Source organism: Pseudopodoces humilis, chromosome 2, assembly GCF_049639895.1.
Source record: "Pseudopodoces humilis isolate 2021_Gansu_Grassland_sample_001 chromosome 2, ASM4963989v1, whole genome shotgun sequence".
Classification (NCBI taxonomy): Eukaryota; Metazoa; Chordata; class Aves; order Passeriformes; family Paridae; genus Pseudopodoces; species Pseudopodoces humilis.
The window spans coordinates 74,784,614-74,812,140 of record NC_142201.1 but is presented as its reverse complement, the minus strand read 5'-3'; the positions used below and the strand labels follow the sequence as shown (position 1 = coordinate 74,812,140).

The 27,527-nt window shown below is 38.9% G+C and overlaps 2 protein-coding genes across 2 annotated transcripts in view; one reads left to right on the top strand and one right to left on the bottom strand.

The window, feature by feature from the left end:
* Positions 1 to 10,939: 10,939 nt before the first annotated feature.
* DCUN1D5 (defective in cullin neddylation 1 domain containing 5) lies at positions 10,940 to 24,265 on the bottom strand. Its single transcript, XM_005516219.3, has 8 exons — positions 23,910 to 24,265; positions 21,245 to 21,327; positions 18,698 to 18,768; positions 18,212 to 18,303; positions 13,221 to 13,329; positions 13,022 to 13,126; positions 12,053 to 12,155; positions 10,940 to 11,284 (listed from the first exon to the last, which is right to left on the bottom strand). Exons 1-8 carry the CDS (start codon positions 23,987 to 23,989, stop codon positions 11,229 to 11,231), a joined length of 699 nt encoding a protein of 232 aa, XP_005516276.1. The 5' UTR covers positions 23,990 to 24,265; the 3' UTR covers positions 10,940 to 11,228.
* Positions 24,266 to 24,526: 261 nt separating this feature from the next.
* DYNC2H1 (dynein cytoplasmic 2 heavy chain 1) overlaps positions 24,527 to 27,527 on the top strand; it is a 140,981-nt gene continuing 137,980 nt past the window's right edge. Inside the window, exon 1 of the mRNA XM_005516220.3 lies at positions 24,527 to 25,481. Coding sequence (XP_005516277.2) covers positions 25,281 to 25,481 — 201 coding nt within the window. The 5' untranslated portion in view covers positions 24,527 to 25,280. The remainder of the gene's footprint in view (positions 25,482 to 27,527) is intronic.

Sequence of the window (27,527 nt, the reverse complement as noted above, 5' to 3'; positions counted from 1 at the left end):
TCTCAGTTCATTTTTGTACCTGTGACAGTGCCTTAAAATCTGTTAATTCCATTTTTAGTACAGCTTCTGAATTTCTGCAGGCCTTGGCCATTTGTGTAATGAAAACCATTAAAATGAGATGGACCGGGTGAAATCTCAAAAAAAATTCTAAGTACTGAACAAAGTAGTTTTAGAAGATCTTTCTTCTGTACAGAGATGATCCAGTATCCTCTGCTTTGTTTTTGTTGCAGGACAGCTAGAGATGCCATCTCCCATGGGAACTGGCTTGTGACCCATCTGCTCTAGCTTCCCATAGTCTGATGAACTCACCCCATGCCTCTGATCCACTTTTAATCAGCTGACAGATTATGCTGAATATGTTCAGTCATAAACCTGATTTCTTCTGTTGAACTGGACTTGACAGTCAGAGCAAAAAGTGATATTAAGAGGATTTGGAGAGAAAACTTAGAGTGTACCTAAACTCCCTTCGGTAAGAAGTGCATTTACCAGAAACCCAAGCCCTGTTAAAATGAATACTCAAGTTTATAACATTTACCTCAATTTTCCTGAAAGCCATGAAAACTTAGTAGGCTACTGGACAAAATGAAGACCGTTCTCTCTGTTTGTGACTGCTGTTCCTGAGTGGCTCAAACAATTAGGTATATTCTGGGATGCCTGATCTGTTTTGCCCAGAAACAAAACAGCTGCCAACCCCTTGAACTACCATTAGGATTAGACATGACTCAGGCATGTGAAATGCAGCGTTCTGGGGACCCTCATCAGCAGGTACTTGGACACCTGTGGAGGCACTATAAAGAACCTGGGGCCATTAGAGCTATAGTCACCCCTGTGGTTAAATGTTGCATAGGTGCTCAAGGTCTGCCTGAAACCTTAGGAGGATCTGGATGCCAGCTCCGAACCTTGCTCCAGACAGAAGTTTCTTGAGGGAAAGGTGTTCTCAGGACCTCCCCAACACACCTTGCACACCAATGAGTATTGGAAAAAACAAGCTTCTTTAGGAGATGCACAGAGAGCTTCAGGGTCCAATTCAGGGATGTGGGGAAACTATATTGCTTTTGCAGCACTCTGCCCCCATTCACTGCCTGAAGTTCTACAGGACACAATAATGAAATCAATATAGATATTTAAAGGGCTAGGAAGAGGTATTAAAATCACATGTTTGTAAAGTTGTAAATATAATGAAGCGGTATTTCTTCCTTTATTTTTAAAATTTTATTTTAAAGGATTCTGTGTGGGTACAGACTAACATTTATGCAAAGCTACCTTTTCTCCACAGTAAACTCACTCTGCAGAACCTCTCTCAGCTTCTCACATTAATTGCACGGTTGATTGTGCTTTGTGCATGTATTGCATTAGCACATTTACAAGTGGACACGATTAATATTGCCCCACGTGTATTCCTTTATCTGTGATCATAGGTGTATCACTATGGTAGCATAAAGATAGCCTTTCCAGGTCTCTTTTGAAAACAGTATTTTAAAGTCTTAGTCCTACTGAAAAGTCTCTGACATTGGCTTCTTGGAGCATGTAGCAGGACTTTCATCATTCTTCACTCATTTTCTAGCACGTTTTTCCCCAGGAGACAGCCCTTCTTCTTCCCTGAAGATTGATGGGCTCTGGTACCATTGAAAGATTCTGTGGCTCAAAATTTAGGTGTGGACTTAATAAAATCAATCTCAATTTAAAAAAAAAAAAAAAAGCCTTTTAAAAGACAAACCGTGCTGTTGCTCTGCAGCACATGCAAGATGTTTATTAAATACATATCCTTTAATCAACAGATGAGTGCACCCGATTCTTTTATTTCAAGTCAACTTGCTAAGCTGCACTATTAAAAGCTCCAAATCCTCTCTCTGTTAAAACAGAAAATAACCTGTTGTATTTCAATATTCCAAAATATGGCCCATTTTCCTTGAAGCCAAAAATAGATAGGAGATGTTTATTTCCATTTTGGTCACAACAGTGGGTTGCACTGATGGCAAACATAATAAAGGCCCACTGGATAAGGCAATAGAGCTCTATTAAACATAATTAATTTCATTTTTTAAAAAATAATTTTGAAATCATTGTTTGAAGTGCCACTGCTGAAAACCTGAAATACTGCAACACATTTATAACACAGAGTCTGAGTTCAAATTATTTGGTGGATTTTTTTTTTTTTTTAACTTGCTCTAGCTAGAAACCAATGGTTTCAATATTTTTCCAAATACAAAATTATTCCTAATCCCTCTGCTCTCAGTATCTTGCATCAGAGAACTTTGCTTGACTATACCTAGCAGATTTTCACAGTTAGGTTTACTCTTGTTACCTAACTGAGAAACCACTACTTTCTTCTTGCTTTGTACTACCTTTTTCCCCACTGTATTCTTTATGCAGAGAAAGACTAAGAAAAATTAGATGGAAGGTGTAATTTTGACAAAACAGAAACAATTCAATAGTCAATAGTAACAGACAAATTTCAGTATTTCCTTGAATGACCATAGATGCTCTATTGTCTTTTATTGAAAATAGGAAGTAAACCACAATTATAACTACACAAGCATGACTTCTCCAAGATGTTTACAAAACTCATTGACACTATACACTGAAATACTGTAACTTTAATTCACCACACTTTATGAAGCTCAGCTTCCAACTCCATTATTTTCTGATCAACTTATTCAGTAAAATGATAACTGAAGTAAAACTCTTACCTGTAAACCTAGTTTCTTGTCATTTAACTGTTCTGAAAATTTTCTTCAGGATTTTTCCATTCATGTACTGGAAAGATACACATTACAGAGAAAGGAAGCAGGGTAGGGAGAGACAGATTTCCTGGCTGTGGGGTGTCATTATTACTTTGTCTATAAACTTGTGTTGTGTTTATATAAAATTTTAAATTTACTTTTCTTGCATACTGCTAATTCACTAGAGTTTGTTCCTAAACAGTAAACACTGGCAATGTTTGTACCAATAAAGAACATTTAGTAACAGCAGTAAGTACATACCATTTGGGGGCAAGATGTACTTGCAAACATTTAAGATGTAAAGCTTTCCTCTGCTTGCTGAAAAGGTAAGCCAATAAATTCATACCCAAAATTATCCCTCCATGCTTAGGTAAAATAATGTTGAATGGGGAGGAGGGCTACTGAATAGTAGATACATGTGCAGCACCAATTCTAGACATACAACTGAATCCAAGTCCTCTAATTTCTAGTTCTGAAGGCATGAAACTCATACAAGTTTCAACAGGAGTTCACTGGTGTTGCCTCCTGTCGGCTCTGTTAGTGGGAAACATCCAGGCATTATTAAATGGTTTCCCCTTTCTAGTAGCCACTAGAACACTGTAAGAAGCTACATTACTGCAAAAGAGAAGTGACATTTTTGGATATTCAAACCTAAAGAAAGCAAGCCCTCTGTGGAGCATGTTAAGCATCAGCATAAATAAACATCCAAAGCCTGAAAATCCAGACCAGGTAACTTCGTTTGCATAAAGCAGTATACCTGCCAAAAGCTAACTATCTCAGAAACTGCCTGAAACTTCCTTTTATATCCCTGTGCCTTACTGTGCCCCATTTCTAATTATGTGAAGATGTGGCATAAAGTAGTGTGGTAATCTTTATTTCTTACTGCTGTATAACAGAAAGAAATACTGTCAACCTCTCACCTGTTTCAAACTGTAAACCAAGTGATGGACATGGACCTGGCATGCAATCCAATCTAAAGTCAGCACTTCCTCTCTCTTCCACCTGGAACTGCTCAGCAGCAAAAGTTTAGCAATTAGTGTGCACTAATGACTGCACTACTTCAAGGACAGCAGGAAATTAATTTTAAAATACGTATTAAAATCTAAGAGAGAAGGGCATAAAATAAATGTCTATTCAATCATTAGGAATTTAATTTCTGTAAAGATGAAATCCTAAGATGTTTGGAGAACTGAGTCTCTGTTATTTACTTCCATTATTTACTTAACCAAAATAATTGTACAATTTGATTGGAATAATCATTGGTGAATTCAACTATGCTAATACACATCAAATATTTGAGTTAAAAAAGGCAAAAACATTCAATAAACATCTAAACGAAGCAAAATATGGGAATGAGGTGACTTTTCTCTCTAGCATTTGTTACCACCAAGACTAGAAAACAAGTTCTTAGCTTAATGATGTTTTTAATGAATACTAAGAACTCTAGATGATGTACTTAAATGGAAAAAATATTTAATATTTCAACTGCAGAAACAGTGTAGTTAAAAGACAAGCACTATGCAAAGCAGAAGTGGAGTGTTAGTAGGACAGCAGTATAATTAGGTTGGAACAAAAGTTTTCTTAACAAAACAGTACCCAGTACAATGAAATTGAAGCCTTACATGCTAGTGCCCTAGCTGTCCAACAAACTCTCAAATTGATATAAAAATAATTATCTGTTATTAAACAAGGACTATGAACGTGTTCCCTGATGAACAGTGGCCCTTTAGGAAAATGAGCATCAAAAAATAAAACAGCAAATTTCTCTGTTTTGAAGCTTATTCCCTGCTTCAAACAGCTCCCAACACTTCAGATGCTTCCCCATGATTCAGAAACCCGTGTTTTTCCACTGAGCAAAGAAGCATACTCACTGTTGCAAAATTATGTGAAGAAGCCCCACATACTTTAACACACTACATCATTAAAGCCATAAGATATGCATTTAAGAAGTATACATTGTAATGAACTTCAGTACAGAATAGACTCAGTTGTACAGCACAGGCACAGCAATATCCTTGTGTGAATTAATACATGACCCAAAATCACAGCCCCATGAACAAATTAGAAATAAAGGGAAGTCAGAAACATTGGCAAAGGGTGGGCCTTGGCACATAAATATCGCAGTGGTTCACTCAAGCGTCAGTAATAATAACTGGCTTCCCATGAACACTGGCATCTTCAATTCTACAAAGACATTTTTTACATTAGAATATTCATTCTCTAAGCCAGTAATCACCATACCAAGGGAAAAAAAACAAACAACAAACCAGCCCCAAACCATAAAAAATTAGCCACTGGGTCTGGAATCAGCTTACTGAATATTCAGGAAGGAAACAGCATTTCACTGTCAAAACTTTAAACAGGCTGCCTCCTAGGACAGAACCACTCAAAGGCAGAAAAAAACCACCATCAAGGGTAGGTTTGCATAGGACAGAAAGGTGACCAACCACTTCCACAGCCCCAAAGAAGTACGTATGATTTAGGAAAGCTGAGCAGAACAGAATCTCATTTCTAATTATCTTTACAGCTTCAAAATGTTTCTGGGCAGTTTCCACCACACTGAACACTAGATGGGAAACATTTATATATTTATTTATATATATATAAAAATGTGTGAGCGTGGATAGAGGCTACAAGTCTGAAACAGGGAGAGAGCATATCCCTGGTTACACCAACAACCATGGAAATAGAGGGGAAAATTGCAAGATATGACTGTATTTTATTTTGAAATATATTTCCTATTCCTTCCCTTATGTGCCATCAATATTTCCATTTCCCGTCTTGGCAGAAGCACCGTGTCATGACCCATGCCCAGTCCTCAGAGCTCCAGAAGTGGCCTTTGCTTTGTACTACTACTCAGTCCCAATGCAAAAAAACCCTAACATGCATGAGGGAATAAGCATTTCCTTTGTTTTGTACATAGAACCAACATCTGTAACTACTACACAAAGCATCACTCCAATGCAAATGTCAGGTAAGCAGAGAACCCATTTTTCATAGAACAAATGTTCCTCTTCCTACTGTTGTAATCTGAAAAAAATTAAAGCCTTTACATTCCTCGTGGACTAATGATTTTTTTCAGGTGTCCTGACATTTTGTTTATGTTCAAACTGACATATGTTGAGCAGTTAGATGGCGATGCAAATATAAATTCTTTGTAAGTAATTTTAATATTTTAATTATTGAGACACATTACATCATAGGTTACTAGCTCTTTTTCCATTTGAAAAACTGATTTATAGTTAACTAATTTTGAATGCTAAAATAATTTCACATTAAGTCATTGACAGGAGGACTAGGACATAGGATATTGATAGATAGAACATCTACCATTTCACTTTATGATAATTTAATTAGTATTATAGGAATAATAAACCTTTCTGAAATAGCCTAATATTTAAAAAAATAAAAAATACTCACTCCAGTTCCACATACCAGAAAAAAAAAAAATTAGCTAGCTAGTAGTTCTGTGTCCTAGCGCTTTAACTTACTACCATAAAGTGAATAATGACAGTAAAAAAACCTAATTCTGGAAACAGTAAGGAAAAAATTAAATTGAATATTAGCTAGAATTGAAATTAACCAAAAATATCTTTATTTTATAATCAGCACTAATTCAAAACTGAGCTGACAAAAATACATCCATGGACAAACCCCTGAAACATAAAATGATTCAACTTTATGTGTTGAAAGCAACTTTATCAATATGCAGTTTCTAGAGAAACAGGACACAACCATTACATTTTTATAACTTACAAAGTAGTAAGTCATCCAAAAGAAACATACTGGAACCAACGTGGATTAAAGAAATAATATTTGGCTCATCAAGACAAACATCTGTCCACTCTAAGGCCTATAAAACAAATTGAGTAACTCACATCTTGTGTCATTGTTATTATGGTCACTATTCAGGGGAAAAAGCTAAGGAGATCCAAATACATAGTGTTGTACTCTGATTAAATAGGACAAAAACAGGGACAAGATTAAAGTTTAGAATCCAGATGATGTGATACACTGATTTCATTTTGGTTACACACCTGGCAGTGGCTTGAAATTAACACAAAAATTAAGGCAACACAGGCTACAAAACCTTGCAGTACATGTTCACGCTTCAATGCACCTACTGATCAATTCAGTACCCTTTCTCACAGAGACTTAAAGAAATACAGGAAGAATGACAATACAGATGGCAAAAGAAGTAACAGAACTCTTGCCATCACTTGTAGATATGAGATGCCTGCTCTGTATATAGCTCTAAACTTCTATTGGCTCAGGAAGGCACCAGGAACTTCACTGTCAAAAACAATGTAAAGCAGAACCATGGAGGCAACAAGCAGGTATTGCCTTAGGCAGCTATGGCATCACACCTCCACAACTAGGAAGTGGCAAGAGTGAAACAAGTACTAACTCACATAACAGGATGCTGTCTTTGATCCTTTCTGTAATGGGTTCTGAAAGACCTCATGGAAAAGGACATTAGGAAACACCAAGTCCTTTCCTAAAAGCAGACAAGTGACCCAAGAGATACACTGGGGAGGGTGAAGGGAGGCAGCTGGGGGAGACAGAAAAGCTCATTCCCTCTTCATTCATGTGCACTGCAACAGGGTGTTGGAGCTGTGTTCATACAATGAATAATTAAGGACAGTTAATTTCCAAGATCATGATGTTTATCAGCACAGAATAACATGCAACATGTTATTATATTATCTGCATGTAACAATATAATCAATAAGTGTTTGCTGTTACTCACAATTGTGATAAAGTTCTATTTCCTACACACAAAGGAATTCTTCAATAAGGTAAACCTAACAATGAGACTGATCCTTCTTGCTGGAATTAAGTTACCTCAGCGATTTTACGAACAGTTACACAATACACAAAAACACATAAGGAAAAACTAAGAGGCAGCATGACAAAAAAGTTTTCTGCCCTATTACATACCATTTTATTCATCATACTTCACAATGCTAAACCTGCACAAGTTCATACATATTGCATTGAAAGAACTGTTCACTAGCTAAAAAAAAATCAAAATATCAGAAACATGAAACTTATGGTCCAGTCCCTCTTGCAATTTTTGGGCAGTCAGTATCAATATATAAGCACAGAGCTTTTGACAGATACAAATAAAACCCTGAACAAGGGCCACAGGGACCACAGAGCCCTCATTTGGGCTACCCAAGACAGGTACCAGGCTGACATCCGTGGTCATCTCAAAAGCCAAATTCAAAGTCTGCTATATAGAAAAGTGAAATTATAGCCATTAGTAGGGAATTTAAGAAGCTAATTTAAACAGTAAAGATCAATTGGATCAAAACTATATATACAGTTAAAGACATAGGTAAACATACACAACTGTTTAATTCAAGGTCAAATTTTCACACAGGAGAAATACTACATTCTGATCTACCAGTATGGCTTTTTCCATGAATAGGTGGGTGTTTTCAGACATTAAACTGAAAACTGTTAGGGGAAAACTGAAGGGAATTAATTATGTTAGGAAGAATTAATGTCAAGAAATGAAAGTGAGATTAATGTGAAATTTATAGCATTAACATAGACACCACTATGATTTTATTTTGGAAGACGTTTCACCTTCAATTTAACCATCTGTCATACTGTGGCAGCATATTTCACCTGTGAGCTTTCATCTTATAATACTGAAAGATAAGGTATAACTTTTTTAAAAAAAATCAATAGACTGAAATGCACCTGAGCAAAACAAAAATTAAAGTTCAAACACTAAAGAAAACATTTAGCAGAAGTTTTGGCTTGTGAACATGCATAAAATAAAAAAAAACAAAACAAAAAAAAACCACCAGAACAAAATCAAGTTAACAGCTGTTGGCACTCATCCACTAAGCTGTAAGGTGGTGTAATAAAACACAGCTAATAAACATCATCAGTTCACAATGAAACTGTACAAGCCATTAATTCACATTGAAACAATACACCTGATTGCAGTGTTAAGCAAAAAATCATAACTTAAAATTCTATTTTATTCAAATTTGAAAAACTATTTCCACTAGTTTAAATACATTAATCCCCAAAGTTTTACAGTAACTGATGATTTTCAATCACTCACACAACCACATTGTAAATCCCTGAAACATGGATTTATTATAGGAATACTGATAAAACCTTAACAGATACAAATGATACATCACAAAGTGTCTTACACCTTAATGGCAAGTACTCGACCACCTCAGATTGGTAGGTGCATCACTCCTACTTTTACACTCTAATACCATCCTCTAGGACCAAATGGTTTAAATTGAATTCACAACAGTTTGCAGTTACCTAAAAGCAATGATTTTTTAAAATCGAGCTATAAAAGATTCTCTTCTGACCAGCGTTTCAAAACTTTTGGAAAGAGAATACACTAGTGGGGACTAAACACAGTATGCAAGGAGTCATTGCAGTGAACTTCCAAGTCATTTCAGAATCAGCATCCCTGAAGAGATTTAGTATACAGCAGTATGTCCCTTGACATCAGTTACGTGGTGCATGTTTATCTGTGCATCTTGGGACCATATTGTATCAGCAGGTCTTAGGACTGTTGAAATTAATCTCATTCTGGCACAAACTTTCTGTGGGGTAGGGCAATTCCCAGATGAAAGGCACTCTGTTGTGAGTGAAATCAGAATTACCAGCAATGCAAATGGACAACTCGTAACATATTGAAGGGAAATGCTGCAGCTTAATGTGAGGTCTAAAATTATGTACTTTCTGTAAAATATGTGGAAAAAGGATTTCAAGCAGCTGTAGTGCATCTGTTTACATGCACACAGACACTACCCATCGTACAAGCAGAGATCTTCCAAGTATCTCAACAGTTGTTCAGTTTTTTTTCCTCTGGTGCTTTTCTCACTTGGGTGAAAGCAAGCTTCTACAGTTCAAGGTGACTTGCAGAACAGCCCACAGCCCACCACTGCACTGCATCTTGCAGCCCACAGTGAGCAGATCTGGAGAAAAGTTGCAAGTGTGGTCCTTGGTAGTAGAACAAGAGCACAGGTACACACCTATAGTTGGTATCCCTTATTTCTCCTCATGCCTTTTCTTTTTTTTCCACCCTCCTTCTTAAAAAGAAAAAAAAAATAATCTTGGGAATACAGCTTTCCTTAAGGCTAGGAAAACTCATGCTTATTAGTCTGACTAAGGGATGTGCAAAACAGAAGTAATTTCCCTGAGGCAAAGATCTTCAAGTCATGCCTAGTTTACATTGTCTATTCTTATTTCACTTGTTGAAATATTTGGCACACTGTGGCCTTGATCACTGTCTGAGTCTCCCAGTATTATTACAGTCTGTATTATACATTTATACAATAAAGTATAAGTTGCAAATGTTTCATTCTCTCATTCTGGTTTTCACATTTACTGATTAAAATCCTTTTCCTTCTCAAGGGTGGCATTGGGTATCCTGGGCAGGGAGGTAGAGTGAGAAACTTCTACTGTATTTAAAGGTCGTCATGAGTACTGAATGCCTAAAAAGGCAATCACAGTAGTTACTGGACTCAAAATACAGAGTAACAGGGTGACAATTAATATCCTGTTACATACAACCTGTTACTTGGTCAAAAGTAGGTGATTAAATAGTTGCTTCTTGATTTACATTATGAAAACCATCCAGGAAGGAAAAAAAGGTCATGAGTGCCTCCAGTCTAAAACACCTAAGAAGCAAAGCTTGAAACCACGTCTTCCCAGTTTTCCCTTTTAAAATATAAATTGCACTTTTATACAAAGCAATCCAAAAAGCCTGAATAGCAGTCAAAATCTGAAGCTGCCTTGCTGTACCAAAGAGTAACTGTGTTCAGCATCTGAGGTACAGGCAGTTAGTTTCCAGCCATTCTGCACATAGGAGTAGAGCAAATGGCTCTTTCTGCTTTCAAAGGGCCTGTCATTAAATGCCATGCCACTGGGTGGGGAATAAACAAATAAAAAACAATAGTAGGAATTTAAGGCCTTTATCTCCAGGAGGAGCTGAAAACTGTGGCACAACCCATGAACAATACTTACTACGAATATTTAGCACACTCCCACCCAGGGCTTCCAAAGTCAGTCATTCTTTCTAACATTTTCCACACAAGACAATCATACCAACAGCAAGCAACAGTGCCAATTAAGCATTTTTAAGGTCTTCAAAAAGTCATAGCAAAGGGCACTTTTGAGAAAGATAACTTATAGATTTGGTTTTAAAAATAGACACCACACTCACATTCAAGGGACATCCTTCACTTTTAGGCCTTTGTCACAAATCTGAATCTTTATTGTTCTGAAGTAAATGCTATAAACATAAGACTCAAAACAAGAACTCCAACTTTCAGTCTCAGAAGAGGTGTGGTTCAATGCCCATATCACATGTAACAAGAAAGTCTCCTTAAAAAAGGAAAAAAAATTACTGTCAAGTCTCTTTTATCAATGAAAATGCAATCCTTTGTTTTTCTCATTACTTTGTGTACAGGCGGGCACCAAAAAAAAACGTTTGCATTTTCTTTTGAATTCTTGCTATGACGCTTGACGAACTTTCTGCCATTCAACAAATTCATCCAGAAGTACAGGCCCTGCAAGTGGAATAAACGGAGTTATAATTGGCAATGTCTTTCAAACACCTCCTTTTTAAGTATGAGGGTTAAAGCTACTGGTCTAGGAAACATCCATGTCAATCCTATGGGGTAAAATACTCATAGATTAGTACAATCATTCCAATCCAAGGATGATAAAAAGTGCCCAAAAACTACTATATAGAATTATAGAAAAGTGTTCCTGATATCTGACAGGTGAAGTGAACTGAATGGAAAGCATAAAAATAATTTTATAAATCTTGTAAATTAGCACAACTAATTCGTTCTTCCTAAAGTGTTTAAAATTGTGAATAATTAGAACATGGACCAAAATGGGATTTATGCAATTCAGTCATGGCATGACTGACTACTGGCCAGGTGGACAGTTCAGCCCCAAGTACTACTAGGTAGGCAAAAATTGTTAAGCTAGAGTTTATTATATACTAGTACAAAATGAGGGTTTTGCTCTTTATAATTCTGCTTGCAAGTCTATGATTGTATGCAGCAAGCACCTTCACTAGACCCTCACTGAATACAAGCTGGCTCAAGTAAATCATCATACTATTGACATACTATACCCCTGACATACAATTAAGAACAATTAGTACCTGCAGCTTGAAGATGGATGGTTACCAGGGCTGCTTTTCCTTACATTGTCGGGAAAAAAATTTATACTTTACAGTATTGTTTCCATTACAGAAATTTGTTTTATGCAATTATAAAATTCTCTGCTAATACCTAAATAAGCAAAACATTAAGAATACTTACATGCACCATCTTCATCATAGTTGCTAAGATCTGCATGAACAGTTCTGCTGAACTCTAGTACATTGTACCACTGATCCTTGTTCATAACTCTATACTTCGATTGCTAGGAAAAGTAATTTCAAAATATTAAAATGTCAAGTGGCATTTGGTACTCCTGCATCTCATTTATCTAGTTCTACCTTCAATGAGTTCCTAACAAACAATTTAATGGGTAACAATGACTGTTACTTGCTTGATTTTCCATCTTTAAAAATACTACACATGAATGTATTTCATAGCTATGAAACTACCTACAATGATTTATTGGAAGATCAGAGCAAAATCACATATCCTAAAACCTGGAAATCAGTAAATCACCACTAAGCTTCAAAAACTGGTATATTTTTGCCTTGCCCTGAAGCAGGGCATATCTAACTCAGACATATTTCGAGTACAAACTATTTTTAAAAAAAAAAAAAAAAAAAAAAAAATATCTTCTTTTCTCCAGGGTACAATACATTATGATCATAAGGACATCTCCTTTGCAGTGTTAGTACTTTTTTGAAGCCAGGGAATAGTCGAGCCTAATGTGTTCCACAACCTACACCCATTCACTTGAGTCAGTCACTTGCAGCAGCTGAGCTGACCAAAATCCTCCAGAGAGAGCCAGAGATCGAGGTACCCACACACTGTACCTGTATCAGTGCAGATGCAGCTGAAGCAACTAGTGGGGCTCTCCTACTTACTTTTTAATTTATATTTATAGTATAATCAAGATGGAATTTTATTTGCCTTTGATAATTAAAGGGGCTGGGGCACAGGGAGGAAGATAAGGATCTGTGATGCATACAAGAACATCACTGTTTCATATGCACATTGAGCAAGGGAAAAGGAGCAATATGGATACATTCCTGAGTAAAATAAACACAATATTCTCACAGAACAGTCCAACTACTATGCCAACATTCACAAAGTCAAGGAAACTTGTACCTCCAGGTATTGATAAAATACTGAAAACAGTGGCCAAGTTCTTCCGAGCAGAAGAGCTAACATGGACTTTGCAGTATCAATATCAAGACTTCGCTGGTCTTTTTCCTAAGGTTGAATAAAGAAAGCACAGAAACCAATCAAGTACAAGCTTGTTAAATAAATAAAAGTAAGAACTTTCCTAACATTTCAGCAGTCTTACCCTTGCAAAATCAAAGGCGTATCTGTAGATATTCTTAAAGGATGAAATGTCATTCAACTGTGACCGTAAGAAGTCAAATTTACTCTGTAATTTTTCTGTACAGTCACACCTTAAAAAAAACAACCAAAAAACCAAAAACAAAATATTAGGAGTTCAAAACACAACATTTAGGCAAAGAAAAAAATGCCAGGTAACATAAAAATTAAAATCGCCAAAGCAAATAGCAATCATTAGCTATACAGGAGTAATACTGTGAAACCCACTTAAAGAATGTTGAACATACTTAACACTTGCAGCTTACTGAAATGGTGAATGCTGGCTTCTGTAAGCAAGTTTTTTGTTTTAAATATATCAGCAACATAATACCAAGTGCAGGCTTCACATCTCAAATAATAGTCTTTTAATTCCAAACTCTGCAATCTACACTAACACCCAGCAGTATCCTATCTTCTGATCACTATGAACGTTTGAAGATAACATTCAGTGTGCATTAAGGGGTAGAATCCAGCTGCAAATATTGGAAAAACACAAACCCTAAACAGGCAGTTTTGAAGTGCGTGTTTACAAACAGCAGGATTGAACAGGTATTCTGCAAAACATACCAGTCTGCTCATGTTTTATGACTGATAAAACCTTAATCACCTGAATTAGTCAGTAGCTTTTCAACTCAAAAATCAAAGGCTGTATAAGCATGTACAGGTCCACTAGTCAACAGGATAAAGCTTTGGCAAAAATAACCCTTTGGCAAAAAGATCTCCTTGTACCTTACTCAGCAAGGAATTTTGTTTCCAAATAGAAAATGGGTCAGATTCAGCAACAATGGCAAAGGAGAATACAATTTAACCTTGTTAATCCTCCAGAAAATGCTTACTCAATAGGACAGTTATAACAGGACATTTTATTCTTATAAAAAAGCTGCCATGATTAAAAAAGAATAAATTAAAACATCTACCTTGCCTTGTATCCTTCGTGAAGAAGCATACTTTCAGAAATGCAGCTGTACAGAAACACATCCTTTGGTCACGTGTCCCCCTTTTGGCAGCCTGCCTCTCAGAGAATGCATCTGCACCTCTAACAGCTCCACATGGACTTGTCACACAGGCCCCCAGCAAGGGCCCTTCAGGGGTACTGCAGGTTGATGAGATGCTGTGCTTTGCTCACAGCTGACACTTCCTGTTCCTCAGATCTGCCAGCCTGTGTGTGCACAGCTGTCTGTCAGTCTGTCTCTCAGACTGCGACAAGAGAAATGTAGCAATTCCAACTGATGCAACCTTTTATTATTTTTTGTCTCTAGCAGCATCTACCTAAAGCAGCACTGAGTCCTGGCCAATACTGGTGCTAAATAAATAAAACTATTAGCTAATTAGGCTATATATTCAGATGACAACTAGCATATTCTGTGATAAACCATGTAACAAATTGAAAAGACCTCTTGTTAAGTGAGCTTTGGTAAACTTAACTAAAGATAAAATTACTTTTTTTGTCTTCAGCTATCTAATTGTATTCTACTATTTAACCCTTAAAACAGCATTATGATATGCTAGAAAGGCATCGTATTTTTTATTCATATATCTTCTATGTTCAAAGCCTCATACTTCCAACAGAACGTTTTACACATTTCAGGACAAATCTACCTATTTAATTTATCTAATTTAGTTGACTAGTGACATATATAAGCTATCTATAGTGGGTTTACCACACATTTTGTTAAATATAATTTGACAGATTATTTACCGTATCATGGGTAAACAATGGGTAAATTTCAGTATGTTTGGATTTCTTACAAACTACTTTGTTAAAATTGTTCAAATAATCATAAATCTAAGTGCAAAGTAAAACGCTGACTATTGTCTACTATAGTATTGGCTATGTATATTTTAAGATGCAATTGATTCTTTTTCAAAAGTTGGTATGAAAATGAGCAATTATTAAGTGTCAAGACTCCTAAGCAATTTATAATCAGTGCATTTATAACCAAACAGCCAAATGGATCATACACCAGCACACCCTCTGGATCCCAACACACGGACATGTCTCTGTTAAAGCTGTTCAGGGCATTTCTGTACCTAGCCACTGACTTTCCTCCCAAAAAGAGGCAAGGAATTGTCAAACTCCTCTTTTACGGAGATACAGCTGCTTGTGTGGTTGCACCATAAAAAAGATGACTGAGGTCACCCATACTTAGAATAATCTTCCTAATAACATGAACAATCTTCTAATTAGCACAGGTGAATTAACACTAAACTCCTGTACAGACAGTCTTTACTGAAAGATATCATTAAATAGCGTTACCTCAAGATCAACAAAATTAGACATTAGCTTACTACATTCTGTTCTCATCCCTATGTCACATTTTTAACAAAACCCAGACTAGCACAAAGTGGATGTAGTTCAACTTCTGCTGAGGTAGAGAGATCATCTGAAGCATAGTTAACATGGACGAAGTAATGATTCATTAACTCCTACTAAGATATTCCAATGTTTTCTATTTCGTAGCTATTCATATGTTTTTTACTAAAAAGAAAAAATCGCTAAGATGCATACAAACATTAAACCAAAAGCATTTAATGTTTTAAATATAAAAATATATTAAATATATTTAATATATACTTATGTATTATAATATATTATAGATGTCTTTAATAAATCTTATATTTATATTATAAATATAAATACAAAATGTTATTAAATATAAAACCACAAATACCTAAGAAGGTACTTAAAGTAGCTGAAATAAACAGCCTAGCAGATGTACTTGATTCTCTCTCTGCCATGAAGAGAGCTTGCACATACACATACATATGTATGTATATACACACACACACACACACACGTGTGTGGCAGAATTCACCCTACCTATACAACATACTGGAAATGTCCCAGCCTAAGGTGCTTAGGTCTCATAAGATGCTATTTACAGCTTAATTTACCTTCATTTTGACAGTAGCTACCTTACCACAAATTTATTTTTCTCATCTCTAGACAGCAAACTTCACCAGTGTATTATGAAACAACGTACAGAGAGAATACCACTTCAAGATTCAGGCACCCAAATGTTGACATCTAACTGCTAGATTAGAGATGGATGTCCTAAGCTTCAGGTGTTGCCATTCACAGAGGACCAGCCAAGCAACCTCTAAGAGCAATTCAGGTGACCAGTCATTAGGTCTTAGGGCAAACTGGATACCTCCCTAGGTTCCATCACACTGACTGGATCTCCAAAGATTGTAATAAGAGTTTAAGAAATGCAGCTCTTGCACATAAACCAAACATTTAGGTATCTTACTACTGAGCTGAATTCCACCCAACCCTGTTCATGCCACCTTGTGTGACATCTTGTCACATTTTGAAATAAGGATTCTGTAAGAGAACTCTGACTAGAATACACTCTGGGGGTTTAATACATTTCAATCTCATTTCTTCACACAAAAATTAAAAGAAAAAAAAAATAAGCTCTGCAAGTAGCAGCAAGTAATATTTTACTGTTTTAAGTGTAAAATCCTTTTCCTTCAAACTTCTGTCAAAACTTTCAGGAGAAAATATACAACCCCTTTCCAGATGAAATCCCATAATATGATCTTCCCTTCTGAGTAAGCAACAACAGCGCGTATCTACAGGTTTCTATTTTCTTTCATCATGGTTTAACCCCAGCTGGCAACTAAGTGCCACTGAGCCGCTTGCTCACTCACAGCCAAAACCTGCATGTATTTTTTAGCCAATGGATCTTGAGCTGTTATGTGAGCATCTCTGCTTCACCCAGCTGCTTAGACAGCTTATTAGAGAACAACAGGAGAAGAAAAACATACACATGAACTGCTTTAGGCTTAGGCAAGTGCTCTCACCAGAATCTGTTTCTATGAAAACACACAGCAGCAGGCTATTTTCAATCTTAAACACATTTAGACTATAGCATGACCAGCTCTGTTCTGAAAATAACTAGAAGGTTCCCAGTCACAGCAAATTATTAAAAAAAGTCTAAAAGATCAGCTATGAACAAGTGTCTGATTTCCTACATCTTTGTGCTTGCATTCTGTGAGATCAGCTAACTTCTATGTGGGCATAAAAATTAAGTACCTCTGATAAGTGACCAATACTCATTCACTGCATCTGAAAAATCATGCACCCAGAATTCAATCTCCATCATTCTGAATTTCAACCAGTTATATCATTCCAGATCTTAATTTATTAAATTTCTCATGAAAGTTATGAAATAATCAAGGTATCTATCAGAAGCCTGATCCCAAATCAATTAAGAGTTAAGAGTCAGTCTAGAGTCACTTACTCCATAGCTCTGAGTAACCAGAGGGTATCTGCCTGATACAATTTCCCAAACCAATCTAGGGCAAGGGTAAAATCAACCCTTTTTTCTCACTGTGCTCTAGCTGCAATAGTAGCTCCTATTTGTAATCTTGAATGCAGTTCAATATCGTAATAATGTAATGTCAATTACAAGACACCCTTAAAACACTAGGGTACCACAAATAGTTATACAATGAACAAACAAAAAATAACAACTGAAGTAATCCTCACAAAAAGCTGATCACTTTAATGTAAGAAACTAACTCACCAAAAATCCAAATGCAAATAGAAAGAGCAAGAGGTAAATTGAAAAGGTGTTATTTAACTTAAGCATTAAGCATGGCTTCTGAAATGCATCTAATAAATAATACTAATAGCCAAAATTATTATTCATGCAGCCCTCATCTATAAAGGTCAGAAATCAGTAAAATTTTTCCAGAATATCAGTCCTGAGATATGCTTATATGCATCTCTAGATCTACTTATTTATGACTGCTAAGTAGAATGACACTAACTTAATCCTTTGAGTGAACCCATCGGATTAATTTTGCAGTTGTGGATCAAAACAAGACCTAAAAGCCAGCTTTTTATTGTGTCTTATTTTCAACACAGAAGAAACAGAATAAGAATAGTTAAGTTAGAGGTACAATCATAAAATTAGATCATTCTATTAGATATGTAAAAACTCTTACTGTAATGAGGTCATTCCTTTTAACCATTCTTCCTTGGTAAAAAACCCCATGCTTTCAGCCTCTAGTTTCCAGGCTAAAACTAACATAATAATCTAGGGGAAACAAAAATAAGGGGAGGAAAAGAAGTCAGTACATAAGAAAAGGCTGATTTACTAATGTCCAAGAATAAAACTCTAAAGCGTTCAGACATTCTAGCAATTGTGACACACGCTTGGTCTTCATATTTGTTACCATTAAAAAATTCAGCTACATGCAATTTTTCCCTTAATTTCAATTTTTGAAAATTAAGTGTTACTATATTAAAACCCCCCCAAAAAAACCCTCACACATCAGCCAAGTATAACTGATGTATTCAACTTAAATATCTTAGAGCAGCTTCTATAAGCAGGAAGATGAAAAACTCTTAGCGGAGTTAAGAGCTTTATACAGAACTCAACCTTATGTAATATCCTCTTAGGTGTTATTAACACTATGAAAGAAACTTACATTTTCAGGTTCAACACCGATGTCTTCACAGAATTTTTCCATTCCTTCAGGGCCTACAACTTCATCAGGACCTTCAAAGCAAAAACCACACCAGAGTGAAATCCAAGTAACATTCACTGCTCACAAGGGTTATGCACAATAATTAGGCTATACTGCACCCCAACTATTCCTAAAAACATTGGATTACACTATTAAGTAGTTTTTAAGCTAGAACTATTCTATCAAGTGCAATTGTATTGATATGTATGTTATGTGCTACACCAAAATGTTTGTGCTGTGCACTGTGTCCCTATGATAGCAGACGAGCCATTTTAGTTTTGTATCCGAGTTTTCAAAAGACTCCATTGAACTCCCTATTGATGCAGCTCAACTCCAGTAATTGTGGCAGTCAATTGTTTTAAGACAATTTGGGTACTGCTACTCTCTGCTGATGTTACTTTATGAATAATGTTCTTAGAAAACTTATTTTATCAACAATAAAAAAAAATCTAATTCTGTCTGAGCTACTATTACAGATATTATTCTTTTGATGGTACTAATATGGGTTTACACTAACACAGAAGAGGGTGAATCTGCAAATAATGTAAGATGAGTTTTATGATGCTGAGTAATATAAACAAAGTGATAACAATAAACTGAAGAAATGCTGAGCACGCTAGCCATATAGAAAGCAGAAAAAACGTTTAGGGCTACAATGAAAACAGATTGATTAGGTCCACAACAGTTACTGTTATGCTGTCATTTCTCCATTTTAACACAGAAGTCTCTAAATGCAGCAAAATAGTGCATTTAAAGAGTGCACACAGACACATTCTAGGGTGATTTGTTCCTCTAATCTCCCTCTGGTTTCAGTTATTTTGACTAAGCCTGTTCTAAAAATGACTCTTATTGGGCAGCCAAATATTATTAAAAAGCCTGTCAACACAGTATTTTGATGTGTCTTGGATCATTAAATTAGCATCTAGTAAGTATGAACTCATGTAAAAGAGAAAGGTTTTAGCTTCCCAAACAACTTTTTGGAGAATTTTGCTACTTATAATAGGCAGAGTCCTTGGTGATACACGTCTCCACTTTATCAGCTGCCAGTGTAAACAGAAGACTAAGAGTTTGGACAATGTGCTTTGAATAACTACTCATTGTGAGATAAGAATATGGTCAATAAAAACTATTGAGAATGACTACTTTTACAGGAAAATAAAATGTAACTGACACATAAGATCACAAACCCCTACCTCTTGAAAAACATTGCAAAGGACATTTTGCCTACGCAAGCAAGGCCAAACAGTGTTAGATAGAAAATGATAACAAAAAGATAAATGCAAGTTATGAAGAGAAACACATACAAGGGTTCACTGGTAATGACAAGTAAAAACTTGAATCTGTTTCTGGTTCGGAAACCACATATACATCTCATAGTTTTATCTCTCAATGGAAAGATCTTTATCTTCTAATATAATTTAATTGGAATTCTATCTCCTGTTGGAAATGTGCCACTTTTTGATTACTGGTTAACTAAAATATAACCTCCTACATTCACTTATTTTTTTCAACAAAAAGACAAAATTCACAGACATTAATTCTGAAGAATGTGCAAATGCATTTATCACAAGAAAATTAACTTTTAATTATTATTTCTCTACTCCAGAAAAGCACACCTCAAACCTAAAGTAGAAAGCAGATTACTATAAACACGAGTACTTCAGTGGTGTGAAAAGACTGCAAGGAGAATATCAGTCCTGATAAATATACTCAAACCAATTGCTGGCAGATAAAATCAGCAGCTTGCTCCATTATAAGATCTGCCAATTAATGAGTTTTAATCACCAACCAGTTATGATGGACTTGAAGTAGTGAGTAGACCAGAAATTAATAAAAACTTAGAAATCCTGAGCTCAGAAACATGTAATTGGTAAATAAATATCAGTAATAGCGTAATAAATTCTGCAAAATACACTGCATATTTACTGAAATCAGATACTTGATGGCCATTGTGAGTTATTAAAAGAGGCTACTTCAAATACTTTTGGAATGAGACATTTGTTATTTAGAATATCGAAAACGTTAGTACAAATTCTCAGATGGAAAAACAATATAAGCCTCTATTATTTTGTTCTGTAAAACAGAAATCCAAGGAGCTTAAATCATGACCCATGTCATTAGCCTTCCAATATGACCACAAAGACATGGTTAGATAAGTAATCATCAATCTGAATTATCTCTCAGTGTCCTGACTTCTACCTGACAATTTCAAAACAAGAAGTAGAGTCACTCAGTATATCCTAGTTCAACACTGTACTGCTCAACAACTGTTATTTCATTTTAAAGTTATAAAGCATAGAGTAAAGAAAAGCAAGTCAGAAAGACCAAGTACCAAGAAGGTAATAATAAAAGCTATACTAACTCAAGGGCATGTTATGAAGAAGCAAATATGGATATATTTTTATGTCTACATCAGCATAAAAAAAGAAAAATGGAAGTAGTATTTGATGTATAGGTTTATTTAAAACAAAACCATAACCTTTTAAACATGAGTGCATTGTGTATTACCTGCATATTCATAAAACCAAGCCAGGCACTTCTTGCTTGAAAAATGTTCCTCTCCACTTATTACTTTACCAGATGCTTGTGATCTGCAGAAGCAAATAAAAACACAGGGATGAACAGCATTATTTTAATGAGATACGTGAAAAATAGGAAAAAATAAATTACACAACATTTATTATTAATCTATTTAAATTGTTTTACGAGGTCAATATACACCTACAGTTATGGTGAATTTCATAAAAGGCAACTGTCATTCTCAACTCTTGTTGGAACATAAAACTACCTTTAAATTACAACCATGTCATAGCCCAATTTATTGCAACTATTATTTTTTCTGATATGCATAAATACTGTTATCTTGAAGATACATAATAAAAAAAAAATCTCCACACAGATGGCCAAAATATCACTCCTCAGTAATTCAAATGCCTTATTATCTACTTATATTTATACAGGCATTTAATGTTAGGTCTCTAATAAGCAGCCTGATCTTCAAGAGTGCTGAATATGCACAGATCCCATTAAGGTCAACAGAAGCTGCAGAGTTCGACATATTTAAAAGTCAGGCTATTTATAATTAACCATCCAAATTTGGGAAAAAAAGTTGGTCAATTTGTTTATATTATACCTGCAAGTTCTATAGATATTTGGTACATATACCAGAATAGTAGTGTGCAATCTGTGGCAAGACTGAAGCTGCTCAGCACACACAGCTTCCCCTCATCATTGTCTTCATTATGTAACACAACCCAGTTTGCCTAGGAAGTGAATTCTCTAACTCATCATTCATTAAAAGAATGCACAGAATTTCTTCCAGTAAAAACACTGACTACACCAAGGCATCTTAAATCAGTATGGAGTTGCAGCACCTTTTCAATGCATCCTCCTTTCAAACACAAATTACAGACTTTTTGAACAAGCTAAGGTTATTTCTAACAATAAGGTGAGAGCTAATCATATGAGAGGATTTAAAATTATGCAGCTCCCACATTGCAATTTTAAAATTAAAACGTCAAACAGGAGAAGAATAGTTCAATTCTGAGAGAGGCGAACAACTTTAACTCCCCATGTATCGTTTTTAGCTTCACTGGAAAAGAACGCAACACTCTAAGAAGAAGCCTTCTGTGCTGAAAACTAGAATTAAAGGTGTCCTACAAACATTCATCCATCCAACTGGTATTAGGAACACAAGTCACCAGAAAGAGGCAGTGTCATATGGTATGCTATTGCTTATTTGCTTTATCCAGATTAACATAGATCTATTTGTAATCACTGATTTTACTAAAGAATATTACCAATAAATTGTTGTGTAAGAATACAATGCCAAAAATGCTTGTGTATCTAACATTTTCTGATCACCTAGCATGAACTCTCACTTATAGATTTTGCCCAACTAGCTCATATTCTACTAACTATAGAATATGGCTGTTGTTTAATTTTTTTTTTTTTTTTTTTGAGCTATGAGAGCCCTTTAAGTAAAAGAAATTAAGATCATAAAATTTTGGTTAACGGTGTTCCAGAAAGACAAACTGAAACTGAACACATGCAAACAAGGGCTAAGATGAGCAAGGAAACTGAAAGTCGGTATTACAAACCAGGATAATTTAGATTTTTTAAGTATACAAAACAAAGTATGAGAAAACAGAAGGGTTCCCTCCAAATATACTTTGAGACAGAACCATGAGGGAGTAAAGTGCTACAGAGGATAATGCTGGCACAAGAACAGTTATTTATAGGCAATGAATAAACTGACTGAAACTAAAAGGTCATCAATGACCACAGAAAGTGAAGTCTAGAATAGTTACCCAAAATGAACAGTCATAACAAAATAAGAGCCTGGGTACTTCTGAGCTCAAGCTCAAGCCAGCCTGTGATAAAGGCCATATGCCACAATTTTTTGCAATAGCCATTCCCGTAGTGTTGATTTTGCAAGTCCTTTGTATCCTCATGTCCTCAGGACTAGTGGCAACTGCTGCTTTACTGGCATTCTTAACCAGGTCTAATACATGAAGCAGGCAGTTACTTCGGGGAAGCCACACTGTAAGCTCCTGCTACACTGCACTAATGGCTTATCATTCTAACAGCAACTTTTGGGCATCACTACATAAAGTGGTATTTTTATAGTAGTTAATGAACAAGATGCTTCACACTCCTGTATTTATTAGAGAAACCTTTCCTGCTCTTGTTTTTCAGTGTGCTGACCAATCTTTCCAATTCACTGCAAAAAAAAAAAAAAAAAAAAAAAAAAAAAAAAGGAAAAAAAGGGGGAAAAAAGAAAAAGAGGAAATGACGATTTAGCACAGACACGCTGGGTACTGGCAACCTTAAAGCGAGGAGAGCCGCCTACCCCAGGGAGATTGAACGAATATGGGGACAAATGCCAGAACTGCCCCTAGAGGTACAGCCAAAGGCAAAGCCAGCCGGGAATAGGAGCCGTTCTCGCCGTTTCTCGCCGAGGCGTGACCACGCCGCACGCCGCCGCTGCGGCCGGCACGGCGAGCCCCACACCTGCACCGGGACGTGTCCCCCGGCACGGCCACGCTCCTGCCGGGCCGCACACGGCCTCACGCCGCCCCGGGAAGCCTCCCGGCTGCCGCAGCCCCGGGCCCGGGGAGGAGCGGCCCGGGACGTGATCGCCGGCACCGGCCGCCGCCCCACGAGACGGTACCTGCCAAGTTTACATTTCTTGAGGCCGGTGTCGTCCGCCGCCGCCGCCCCCGAGGACTTCCTTTTCTTCTTCACCGGCATGGTCCTGCCTCGGGGCGGGGCCGCCCCGCTGCCGGGGCCCGCAGCCGAGGCCCCCCCGGGCTCGCTTCCCCTGGCCGCCGCCTCCTGAGACCGGCGGTGAGGAAACGCGAGGAAACCCCGTTCCTGCTGGCCCTCCCCAGCCCCACCAGGCGCTGCCGCTCCCCGCTCGCAGACGCCGCCGCCGCCCCGTTCCCAGAAGCGGGTGTCGCGCCGGGGGCGGGAGCGAGCGCGGGCGGTATCGGCTGCGGAGGGAACGGCGAGAACGACCCGGACACAGACGGCGCCGGGCAGGAAGTGGTAGCACCGCCGGGGCGGGGCCGCGCCGGGACACGCCCCCTGGAGGGCGGGGCTGCCGCGCGTGTTTCCCGGCCGGAGCGGGGCCGCGTGCCTGGGCCGGGGCCGCCGTATCGGTTACAGCTCGGCGTTTGTAGCGAAATAAACGGGGAAGTTCCAGCCCTTCCAGGCCTTTCCATCCCGCGCGGTCATAGCCCACACCCTGCGGGGGGCCGAGTGTCCCGTCAGCGCTGGAGGCGGGCTCGGGGCTGGGACAGCCGCCTTCCGAGAGGCGCGAGCGGCGGCCGAGTTCAAGGCCAGCTGCTGGGCGGGACGGGGTGCGCTCTGTCCCTTAAGCGGCCGGGAGCGCTGAGCGGGGCACGGATCTACGCCCGCACTGACCCGCGAAACCACGGGCAGCCATAAGCCTGTGGTCCTGGTGAGCGGTCTGAGCACTCGCCCAGCGCTGCCCGGGGCCGGGACCGCAGTCCTCCTCCGCCTTGCTGTACCGGGCACCACGGGCTCCCTAGCGGAGTGAGGCAGGGGCGAGGGAAACACCCCAAGTACTGCGGCGGCCGTGACACCCCGGCACAGCTGATGGCACGAGAGATGCCTCGGTGAACACAGAGGAAGCCTGGCAGCGGATCCAGCCGGCCGAGCCTCGGATGCCGGCGGGAGAAAGAGCGAGGCAGCTTCTCCACCCCGCCCCGCCCGCCGGGCCAGCCCCGTCCCGCCCCGTTCCCCTGATTTCCGACCGCCGCCTCCTTCCGAGGCTTGCCCGGCGCCACCCGGAGCTAAGCCGCCTGCGCGCCAGGGCCGCCATCTCCGGTCACCATAGTGACGGGTCCCGACGACGCCGGGACGGCTCCGGGCCTCTCCGGCTGTGTCCCGGAGCGAGCCGCCGTCCTTCCTGCCGTGAGCCCTTTGGGTCTTCTCCCGGCCGCGCCTGCATGTGCTCCCGTGGCATCCTGGATCCGCCCCCGCCTTGATCCTGCCTGGCGGAGTGCGTGCCGCCACCATGGCCGGGGAGGGAGACAGAAGGAAGCGCTTTATTTCAGCCACGGCTGCCAACTACTTCGGGCTGGACCCGGCGGGCGGTGCCGCTGCCCTGGCCGCGGGGCTGCATTCCCGTCCGGAGCTGAGCCGCTTCCTCGACGACGGCAATGAGTTCCTGCTCGTTGTGCAGCACTCGGGCGCGCAGCTCAGCGCCTCCAACAAGGTACCGTAGTGTCCGGCGCCTGCGGCTGCCGCGGGCCCGCCGCGTCCCGGCGTGCGAGCGGGGATGCAAGAGGCCGGAGTCAGCCCAGGCTTGGGGGCCGTAAAGGCTGGTGTCAGATTTGGGAGACATCTCCCTCCTGTGAATATCTGTGTAGGTCTCTGTGTCTGCTGCAAGCTACTGGCGGCTGCCGTGGATTAACCCCAGCCGGCAGATAAGTGCCTCTCGCTATCCCCCAACCCCGCCGTGGGGAGAAGAATCAGAAAGAACGCCGTGGCTTGAGATAAGGACAGTTTAACAGCTGAAACGGAATAAAATATTATAATGGCTAATTATTAATACACTAATAATAATGTTAATAACTGTAATGAAAAAGGGGCTAGAGAGGAGGGGAACAAAGCCCAGGAGAGACAAGAGATGCCCAGTGCAGTTATTCACCACCCATTGATTGATGCCCAGCCCGTCCCCCAGCAGCGATCGGTGCTTCCCGACCAACTCCCCCCAGTTCCTACACTGAGCAGGATGCTCTGTGGTGTGGAATATCCCTCTGGTCAGTTCGGGTCAGCTGTCCTGGCCATCCTGCCTCCCAGCTTCTTGTGCTCTTCTCACTGGCAGAGCACAAAGCACTGAAAAGTCCTTGACTTTGGATAATTGCTGCTCAGCAACAACCAGTGTATCAGTGTGTTATTAACATTATTCTCATACTAAACCCAAAATACAGCACTATACTAGCTATTAAGAAGAAAATTAACTCTATCCTTGCTGACACAAGAACACTGCCCCCAGAGTCCATGGGGACCATATGGTCAGCCGATGATACATTTGTTAGCAGATTGCTCCCTTGCTGGTGCAGTTTTAGTGTGCTGTGTACTGTCTCTCTGTGAACATACTGTGGCCTGGGGCATGGAGTCGGATGTGTGATTTATTCCTGGATATGGCTGCAGGTGACCAGAAGGATTGCATGGGCAATGTCTGTGCAGGGATTGGGACCCAATGTGTGGCACATTGGCTGATATTTGACAAATCCAAGGTGGGTGTTTGTCCAAAGCATGCATTTTTCAAATTGATGTGTCCAGCTGTGAGCAAATCTGAGGTTCATTGTGTCAAATATCCTGCCTTGACTCTTTGTGTTCAGCAAGAGACTCTTTGGATTGCTGCCATGGGGTGTGATGTGCACTTAGTGTACATCCTCCAGGTAGGGAGGGCATGGTGTGGTGCCAGTCACACAGAGTGTACAGGCAAGGTGTGGGTCTTGACATGGGACCTGCTGTTCCGCAGGGAGACCGGGGACGTGGTGTCTGTTGTTGTGTCAGGGGCTTCATGCACAGAAGATGCATGTAAGGAGTCTCAACACGTGAAGTGTGGACCAGTAACTTGTATAACTCCTTGGCTAGTCTTCTGTGAAGTCTAGTGCATGCTATATTCAGGCAAGAATTAACACATATGTGTACCAGTTTTTGGGGGTGCTGCTGAGCTACTGTCTAAAATACGAAGCAGCTTTCAGCGGCTGTGGAAGATCAGATGCATATAGGTGCTGTACTCTGTACTTGTTGTCTCAGTGAAGCTATGTCTGTAGGTGTTGGGCTAAAGACTTGATAAGAAGGTAAAACTGATACTGTCCAATAAAACTGAAGGCTGTTCTTTGTTTCTTTTAACAGAAAAATAGTACACAGATGTTTACCATTGCACAGAATCTGGGATTTCACTTAGCGTATCTTTTATGGTATTAATTTATCAAATGTTTAATAAATTTCCCTGTTTCATGACTTTTCCTCAGCCACAAATAATTTCAGTAATTACTTTATGGCAATCTTTGGAACTTTACACATAATTTGGGCTATGGATGGAACATTAGTCATGTTGTAATTTGTGATTTTACTGATGAAGGAGCATGCCTGTCTCTGTTCTTGAGAAATCTATGAATAATGTATTTACAAACTCAGGAAAATCATACAGAGTATTTAGAATATATATAAAAATATTCCTAAAGGTTTGTAGCATAAAAATACAGTTAAAAAATTATACTTCATGCTTAGATTCCCTAGCCAC

What these genes read in the sequence shown, in the direction of transcription:
- DCUN1D5 (XM_005516219.3), bottom strand. Translation starts at nt 23,989, where the DNA reads ATGCCGGTGAAGAAGAAAAGGAAGTCCTCGGGGGCGGCGGCGGCGGAC. An exon ending in AAGAAATGTAAACTTGGCAG is followed by an intron (nt 21,328 to 23,909) that starts GTACCGTCTCGT and finishes TTGCTTCTGCAG; the next exon opens with ATCACAAGCATCTGGTAAAG. An exon ending in TTGGTTTTATGAATATGCAG is followed by an intron (nt 18,769 to 21,244) that starts GTAATACACAAT and finishes TTTGCTTTGAAG; the next exon opens with GTCCTGATGAAGTTGTAGGC.